Source organism: Buceros rhinoceros, unplaced genomic scaffold (genome assembly GCF_000710305.1).
Source record: "Buceros rhinoceros silvestris isolate BGI_N320 unplaced genomic scaffold, ASM71030v1 scaffold33164, whole genome shotgun sequence".
Taxonomy (NCBI): Eukaryota; Metazoa; Chordata; class Aves; order Bucerotiformes; family Bucerotidae; genus Buceros; species Buceros rhinoceros.
Window position 1 is genome coordinate 3,338 of NW_010409413.1, and position 9,037 is coordinate 12,374.

The window sequence follows — 9,037 nt, forward strand, 5'->3', positions numbered from 1 at the left end:
TCAGCAGGATCTTGGGGGTGTAGACGGAGGAATACCAGAGATCCAGGAAGGACAAGTTCCCAATGAAGAAGTACATTGGGGTATGGAGCCAAGAGCTACGGCGTATCACCACGATGAGGGTGATGTTGCCCATGAGGGTGGTGACATAGGCTATGGCGAACACCACGAACAAGAGAAGCTGCAGCTTTGGGTCAGTGGTGAACCCCAGGAGGATGAAGCTGGTGACGGAACTGTGGTTCCTTTTCTCCATGGACAGGGGAATGGGACTGAACTGGAGACAGGGGCCACTGCGGCTATTTGATATTCGCAGTGCGGGGTCTGGGAGCACCTGCTAGGAGAAGGGCTCCCATGTTGCTGGACCACAACACAGCTCCTCACACTCAAAAAGAGAAAAGCAGAGTAAATTCAGGCTCGAGAAGGGCTGCACTGTTTGTTAGGCTTTTGTTGTGCCGTTTTATGCCAAACAGAGGTTTGGTGTCTGTGCCGCTTCGGAAGTCGCATTGGCTGTGAACAGGCATACGCTTGGGCTGAGTGTGGTGCCGTGCTTACAGGTCTGCGCGCGAGGAGTTTCTATATAGTGCATTAAATTCTTAATAAAATAGATACAGGAAACAGGAGAGGGAAATACGGGCAGGTCTCTGCACAGGTGTGTCCTTGCAGGAACTCTCAAAGCTAGAGAAGATGGAAATCATCTCACCCGGCATTGTCAGACTGAAAACTCGTTATTGAAGCTCTTTCATACCCAATAAAAGAGTTAAACTCTTCCATCAGGAGACCAGAACATGAGTTGTCTCCCGCTGCCTCATTGCAACGTTCCCCGTGCTCCAGCCAGGTTTGTGAAGACCCTCTCCAGGTGCCCCCGGTGCCGGCTGCTTCTCAGAGGTGCTGCAGTGGGCACGATGACTTTCTCAGCTGGCCTCCTGCCTCGTCTCTGATGTTTGTCACCAGGTAACACAAGGAGAGGGCAGAGAGATGAGGAGACAAAGAAAAGAAAAAACGCATCCCATTGAAGGTGTGTCTTGGCTGTCCGTGACACCACACCCCTTGATGGCCCTTTTTGCCCAGAAGTACTTACTCATGGTCTTGTCCAGCCGGCACAGATGGGAGCGCAGGTTTTAGATCAGAGGTGCAATGACGTTCTCCGTGTGACACCCCCTCACCAGCTCATCTCACAGGGCAGAGCAAGCAGGGATGTCCTCACCCAGCTCAGCGCCACCCCTGCTGTGTGGCTGGGGATATTTATCCATTGCCTCGTTCTCCGTTTCCCTAAGGATCTGGTTGTTGGAGTGCGTAGTTCAGCTCTTCGGGATGGTCTCAGCACCAAACAAAACATCCCTGCACAGTTGTTCATCCCCCAGAGACCCCCTGAGTTACTCCCCGCACCCCAGCAAGAGAATTTTCAGGGCTTTCATGGCTCATTATCTCCATCGCTGTGGTTGCACAACACAGTCGCAATCTCAAGAACACCCAGGAAACCAGAACTCTTCCTGGGGTGTCCCCAGAGCATCCCTCCCCTCTGTGATCCTCAGGTGATGGATCAGGGGGGTTCAGTGTGGGCATCTCCAGGGCCTACACAACAGACACTGCATTGTCCTGGTCCAGGGAGTACCTTGAACTCTGTGGCAAATGGGGAGAAGCTGGAGGTTTCAGGCAATGTTCATAGGCGCTGTTTAGGAGGATGTTAGAGCATCTGGCAACAAAACATGGTCCAATGAAGAGGTCTACACCGGGAGATGACAAGGTGCAGCCAAATCACTCTCAGACTCAACAGCCGGAGTGTTAAACAGAAGCACTGAGGTACCCACAAACGATCTGGAAAAGAAAGCAAAACCCACCCCAACTCCATAATTAGCTTTTAATTTCTCAAAATACGTCGTTTCCCATTTCACGTTGGTATGTCTGGGATGCATGATGAGACCTCCCTCACCAATCCCGGGCACTGGCTGTGGTGACGAGCACCAGCCCATGCACCATGTGCTAATGCAACCAAACGATTAATTTCACACCTCACCATTAATTTTTTTCCCCTTTGAGCAATTCAGGGCTCATCAAGTCAGTGCTGGACTCACACAGATTGTTGTGGGATGACGCTGAACTTCACGCGCAGCTTGTGAGGGGGTTTGGAGGGAGCTGTTAATCCACGCAGACCAGCTGGTTCCAGGGGTGAAAGATCCCCCCCAGCCCAGTGTAGAGCCCTCTTACGCCTTTGTCTGGGTGTCTTCGCTCAGTCTCAGGACAAATTTTTGGGAGCTAGAGACCGAAACCCGCCAGGAATCTCAGGGAAAGAAGCCGCAGAAACTCCTCAAACTCACAGGCTCAAATTCTGCTGAAAAGCTGAATTTAGATAAACTGCGGTTGTGGAATCAGGTAGGGCTTCGGTGCCATAGGAAGGGAGAGTGACTTCAGATGGGGAAATGACCCCCTGGTCGTGTTCAACTGGTCCCAAGCAGTGCCAGCATCCCAGAGGGTTGCGGTGCTGGTACACAGCCTGCCGAGGGCTTTGGCCCCAAAACTCATCAGGAAAAAATAATATTGCAGAAAAAATTCTGGGATGGAAGTTAATAGGGGACCTACATGTGAGAAAAGTTATCAACTATTTGAAAATAATTGGGGGTTGTGTTGAAAAAAATGTATTTATTTATATATTCATATATTTCAACAGAAGAAGGGTCTCTCTCTTAGCCGTGGTGCCATCGACAGCGATTGTGAAGCAATGGTGAGAGGCTGTCCCCAGGCAGCCTGGGAAGAATTTGTCTGAGGGGGTTTGTAACACCTCGGAGTCCTCCCTGCCAGAAGAAGCACACAGATGGACAGACAACACTATTCTCGCTGTTACAGGCAGGAATAAAGGACCTCTGGAACAAAGCTGTTGGGGGTTCTGAAGGTAGCAACCTACTCAAGTGAACTCAGAGACATCCAGCTCTGGAAACGAAAACTCTTCGAGAAAGCAGGCAGAAGGTGTTTTAGGAGCTCACTGTCATGGAAAATACCTGTCATGGCACCGGGAGCCGGTGGAAAGAATTATACTGAGGTGAGCCTGTAGTTCTGGTACTGGTTGGAGTTGGGGTAGAGGCCACTGCCTTGCTCTTCTCATTATCTTTGCATCAAAATAAACCCCAAACAACTATGAAAAACCTTAGTTGTGGGACAATCGGTGTCTTACCGAAGCCAGTGAAGGCAAAGGTCAACCTTTGGGTTGGGTTTTGGAGCAAGAGGGTGCTGCGGAGGGGACACCATGACAACAGCAATGGTTGTAAGAACTGTCTTTGGCGAAGTCCAGCGTAAGGGGCACTAGGAAAGATATACGAGAAAATCAACTCTTGGGATTTGCTCTTGGTGAACCATGAAGATGCTCACATATCATCCACTCCCTCTGCTCAGCATGGGAGAGGAGGGAAGACACCTTCCCAAATCCAGATATTCAAAGCACATTGTTCCTGGGCTTCATCAGTGAGCCTGGAGGTGAAGATGGTTATATTCCAGGTGGATTTTGCTTGTTGTCAAGCTTCTATTCTCCACAGATTGGGATGTCTCTGAGGTCACAGAAATGAGTATAAGTACTGCTGGAACACTAAAAAGTATGGAGGAGGCTTGTCTGAACTCAGAAAGATGCAACGACAGTCATCCTCAGAGCAGCTTCTAAGGAAGGAGTGCTAAAAACACTCAGCGTTCATTTGAAGATAAATTATGGCCTCGGTCACCATTTGGAGGAGCAGCTGAACTCATCCCAGTTGCTGAAGGAGCTGCACGGTCCTGTACCGAAGGTCTGAGCTTTGTTGGAGAAGTCGTGTCCAAGGTGAGGGCATCTTCTGGTCTGGTCAGTTCTAAGCCCTGAACTTGCCCTGAAGTGGTGGGATATGAAGGGACATCATGAGGCTGGTCACCAGGGTCCACGAAAGGTTGAGGTTGGCCCTGAGGAACAATTTCACGCCCAGGGCAGTGGTGGAGTCCCCGTCCCTTGAGGGGTTCCCCAGCTGTGTGGAGGTGCTGCTGAGGGACAGGGGGCAGTGGGGACCTGGCAGTGCTGGGGGAATGCTGGCACTGGAGGAGCTCAAAGATCTTCTTCCACCCAAACGGTTTGGTGATTCACACCGTTGGAGTTCACAGGCTGGAAGAGAAGCTGGGAGACCTATAGCTCCTATGTAGGTCCATACCTCGTGCTGACCTGGAGCAAGATGAGCCCAGACCCATCCCACGTGTCCATCTCTCCGCCAGTCCTCTAGGCTTTCAGTGACACTGCTGCTTGTGTGACCACGTGTGGATCTCCTTTGGACATGGCACGTCATCCTCTGGGCCACACTGGGTCTCTTGATCCATCTGTCTCCACCTGAGATGTCACAGGACATATGGACACATCTAGTGGAAGGTGTCCTTGGCCATGTCAGGGGGGATGGTCTCTTCCAACCCGACACATTCCATGATCATCCTGTGATTCTATGGACACAGGAGAGATGTCAGATGGGTCTCAGCTAGTCCTGGACACCCCTGTCTGAACAGCGAAACCACCACCTTCATTTCTACTGACTGCAAAGAGAGCCCAGGCTGTTGACTCATATGCCTACTCTTACCGTTGTTGACAAGTGATGAATAAATGCTATCAATGATCAAATTAAAAAAAAAAGCTTGCAGAAAGAACCAGATTTGCACCATCTCGTCTCAAAACAGGCTGTGCTGAGATGGGTTTGCTCTTGCAGTAGACGTGGAGCAACAGAACAACCTGGCTCTCTGCGAAAGGAAGTTAAACATGGGCAGCTGAGGTATTCCCGGAAATATCTGGAGCATGGTAAAAGGGTTCGATGGACTATCAGTCATGTTCTGTCATAGACCTCCCTGCTCTTCACCAGCAGAAGCCTGGAAGCCTTTTGGGCTCATTCATGGCCTGGAGGTCATGATGAAGGTCAGCCTTCATCTCCTGTAATCCCAGCCGTCTGCTCCAGGCACCCAACCAGGGCTGATCATGTCAGCCTGAGCCACTTGCAATAGATGTTGAAGGAACTTGGAGCAAACTGCCCTTTGGAGGCACCTTCTCAGCTCCCTGTGATCTCCAGAGGGCTTGTGAAGGAGAACTCGTGCTCGTTTGGATCTCTGCCGGTTCTGTCCCCTGGGGCTGCCAGGTGTTCTAACAGGTTATTGACGTTTGTGACAATAATTAGCGCAGGGCATTGTGTCCCCCCCCCCCGCAGACCAGCTCACCCTTTGTTAGCACTGTAAGCCGTTGTGACTCGTTGCCCTGAAGGACCCACCAGTGTACGATCGAGATTCGCTCTCCTGGAGACCTGAACCATAGTCAAAGCTGTGACAAGCCTTCCTCCGCGAGGAGGGGCGCCTGTTGCCCACAAAGACCTGCAGAGGGACCTTTAAAAGATGCACGTGAAGACCTTCATCTGCTGTAAACATGCAGGAGGCCCTCAGGGACCTTTGGGAAGATGGTTTCAGGGGTTAGTCCCCCAGGTTTGCTGTGCAGACATCTGTAGCACCATCCAAACTGGCAGAGCCCTTGCAGCTGGCCAGAGGCGGTGACCCCATCCCCAGGTAGGTGTGACCATTCCCCCCAAGGTCCGGGGAGCTCTGCTGGGCCCCCTCTGCTCTGGTACGAGCAAAGTGACCTTTGGAGAGGCTGATTGACACCAGGTGATGTGTGCTGGTTAAAGAAGATAAACCATTTCTGCTGGGCTGCACTTGGGCTGCCCTCCAGCATCCTGAATTCCGAAGATCAGAAATCGTGGTGCTTAGAGTGTGTCTAAGGGAGGAGAAGAGAGGAGAATGCTCTCAAGGGAAGGTTAACCCACCCGCTGACCCTGAAGTAAGGTGATATTCACTTTAAAAAGTAGAGAATACTTCCATAAAGGGTATCCTGCTGATGAGGACTGGTCCTTCAAGGAGTCTTCTGGTCCTTGTGCTCCCCTGGTAGGGTAAGACTTCGATTCTCCTCTTCAATCCCATAACGATTTGATTGTTTTATTCTAAATCTTCACGTTATCATGAAGGGAGACCACCCATATTTCACCTTTTCATTAGGGTGAGCAGCTTCACGAGGTGCTAAACCGAGCAACCCGAGCTGAGCGACCTTGGCTCAGCCCGGCTCCGTGGTCTTTGGCTCCTCCTCCAGCCAAAGGGACAGGCAGGAGCTGCTGGGGTTTTGCCCGCTGAAAATGGGGTGGGAGAAGTCCTCATGGGTACCCCGACCCACAGGACGCCATGCTGGCCACCACCAGGTTCCCTCTGAGAAGGTTTTCCTCCTCAGGTGGCATCTTAGAGCAGCAGATTCGCAGCCTGGCTCTTTTTATCCCCTTGACCATCCCTCCCCTCACTGCTGGTGCTCCCAGCCACCCCTTGTTCTCCTCTGGAAACAAGGGGTGACTCGCAGTTGGGTGCTGTTCTTTGTGCAACTGGGGAGAACATCAGATGTGACTTTATATTCTGGAACAGCATCGTGGATCCCAATTTTATCTGGGTATTATTGCCGGTTCGTGCTCATAAACACCCATAGCCATCTCCTGACACTTCAGACTCTTCTGCAAATGAGTTTCCATCTCCCAGGCCACTTCTGGAAATAGAAGAGGTGACTGAAGTCATCAGCAGCTCGTGGTGGTGGCTGGTGCCTGTTGATGGACTCGCTTCGTGAGAGGCTGAGTCACCGCTCGTTAAACCCACCTAAACTCTCCGTGCAGGGACCCAGACTCCACGGCCGGCACCTCCGCTCTGAAGGTCACGGGTGAATCAAAGCACGTTTTATGGTGCTTAGCTGCCTCTTACTTGTACGGTCTGTAAAGTGTACCAAGGCAGGGTTTACCCCAGTTCAGAGCCCAGTTTTGCTCATGTTCTCCCTGGCTTCATCTCCTCAAGGTTCTGAGACTGTCATATGAAACTCCTCACGTCCTGGGTGGGTTTTAGGATCATGCAGCATCTCCCTCCTCTCTCCTTCCCTAATTCTCACCAAATTTAAGACTGTTGTTTTTTTTTTCCTCAGTGTCTTCCCAAACCAACAAAGAAGCTCCAGGATTTTTACTCTTATTCCAAGTTCCTACACTCAGAGCCAGAAGCCACTGCTGAAATCAGAGTTGTCTTCTTCTGAGCGCCTCATCCTGACTGGCTAGAAATGGAGAGGAAGGGAACAAATACAGAGGTCGGGAGCAGAGCCGATGATTTGGTCTGTGTCCCTTGAATCCCCATCAGCTGCTCTACCCATCGATTCCATCCACCACAGGGACCAAGGTGGGCTCTGCCACACAAACAAAGCTGCTCGAGGGTCTGAGAAAGCGAGGGACCCTCCACAGGGACCTGCTCTGAAGGTGGGGAAGGTGTTTGGGAAAGCTGGATGCTCTCCCCTCGGAAGGGACCTCCACTATCCTTGAACTGGGAAGGAGGAGAAGCTCGGGTGCAGTGCAGCCCATCCCTCTCCAGCTCTCTAGAACGGATGATCCAGATGAATGATCCAGTTCTCCCAGTTCAGTCCCAACAACTGGAAGCGTGGTTTCCACTTTTCCAGGCTCTCTCCTCCCTCGGCAGACACGAAGCCCCAAATGGCGGAGCAGAATCGCACCTCCGTGGCAGAGCTCGTCCTCGAGGGCCTGAGTGAGCGAGCAGAGGTGAAGGCAGCCCTCTTCGTGCTCCTGCTGCTCATCTACACCCTCACCCTCCTGGGCAACATGGGAATCATTGTAGTCATCTGGGGTGACCCCCAGCTCCACACATCCATGTACTTCTTCCTCGGCAGCCTCTCCATGGTTGACATCTGCTTCTCTTCTGTGACTGCTCCCCGGACCTTGGTGAACTTTCTGCTGGAGAGGAAGACCATTTCCTTCACTGGCTGCATGGGCCAAGCCTTCTTCTACACCGTCTTCGTGACGACGGGGTGTTTCCTGCTGGCTGTCATGGCCTACGACTGGTACGTGGCCATCTGTAACCCCCTGCTCTACTCCTCTGTGATGACTCACAGGTTGTGCATATGGCTGGTGGTGGGGTCCTACATTGGGGGTGTCCTGAACTCCATCATACAGGTGACCTTCATCATCAGGCTGCCCTTCCGCAGCTCCAATGTCATCAACCACTTTTTCTGTGACGTTCCTCTGCTCCTGGCTCTGTCCTGTGCCAGCACCTACATCAATAGCATGATCCTCTTCTCCATGGCCGGTGTGATTGAGCTCAGCACCATCTCCACCATCCTGATCTCCTACATCTTCATCTGCTTTGCCATGCTGAGGATCCGTTCATCCGAAGGCAGGCAAAAAGCCTTCTCCACCTGCGTGTCCCACCTGACAGCGGTGACCATGTTGCGCAGGACAACAATCTTCATATATTTACGCCCCAGCTCTAGTTACTCCCCTAACACCGACAAAGTGGTCTCCATCTTCTACACGCTGGTCATCCCCATGCTGAACCCCCTCATCTACAGCCTGAGGAACCAGGAGGTGAAGAGCGCTCTGAGGAGGACAGCAGAACGAATCACAGTCAGGCTCTGAGCCCCCCTCAACAAAACCTGACACTGGATTTCCCTCAGAGGCTCCGGAGCCTCCACTCGGGGCGGGATCAGAGGTTGCCTGGATGAGGCCAGGAGCGACCTGATGTGGCCCTGAGGTCAGGCCTCAGGACTTCTAGGAGGTCTCCGGTCCTGCGAATGGCGGGTCGTGTGTGTGTATACAGAAAATACGATATTAAATGTCTGTTACACCGTATAGTTATGCTTAATGCAATATATCCTGGTGACAACTGTGACGTCATCACACATTTCTCTTGTCCCTCCCTCCCCGGGGTCTCATTCACGGGCTGGGGCAGGGAGGCAGCTCTTGTGAGAAGGAGGGAAAGCCAAGTCCTGGCGTGGAAAGTCAAGACCTAGATGGACAAACGCTGATGTTCTGAGAGACTATCGTGCATCAGCCGAGAGACTGAACCATGAGTTCTTGAACAGGTCTGTGTTTGGAACGAGGCTCCTCAGTTTAAGTGACCTTTGTCACTTCATCGTGGTGTTTTTTCACCACCATTTTGGCCTTTCAAAGCCTTGGAACAAAGCTCTAACGAGTTTGCTAATTGATGCCCA

General features: G+C 51.9%; 2 protein-coding genes across 2 annotated transcripts in view; one reads left to right on the forward strand and one right to left on the reverse strand.

Moving 5' to 3' along the window:
* LOC104492648 (olfactory receptor 1013-like) overlaps positions 1-250 on the reverse strand; it is a 1,029-nt gene extending 779 nt beyond the window's left edge. The window contains exon 1 of the mRNA XM_010135230.1: positions 8-250. Coding sequence (XP_010133532.1) covers positions 8-250 — 243 coding nt within the window. The remainder of the gene's footprint in view (positions 1-7) is intronic.
* A 7,273-nt stretch (positions 251-7,523) lies between these two features.
* LOC104492647 (olfactory receptor 1052-like) lies at positions 7,524-8,462 on the forward strand. Its single transcript, XM_010135229.1, has one exon. The coding sequence runs from the start codon at positions 7,524-7,526 to the stop codon at positions 8,460-8,462; it is 939 nt and encodes a 312-aa protein (XP_010133531.1).
* The last annotated feature ends 575 nt before the right edge of the window (positions 8,463-9,037 follow it).

Bases quoted from the DNA above. Each gene is read 5' to 3' on its own strand.
- LOC104492647 (XM_010135229.1), top strand. From the start codon at position 7,524: ATGGCGGAGCAGAATCGCACCTCCGTGGCAGAGCTCGTCCTCGAGGGC.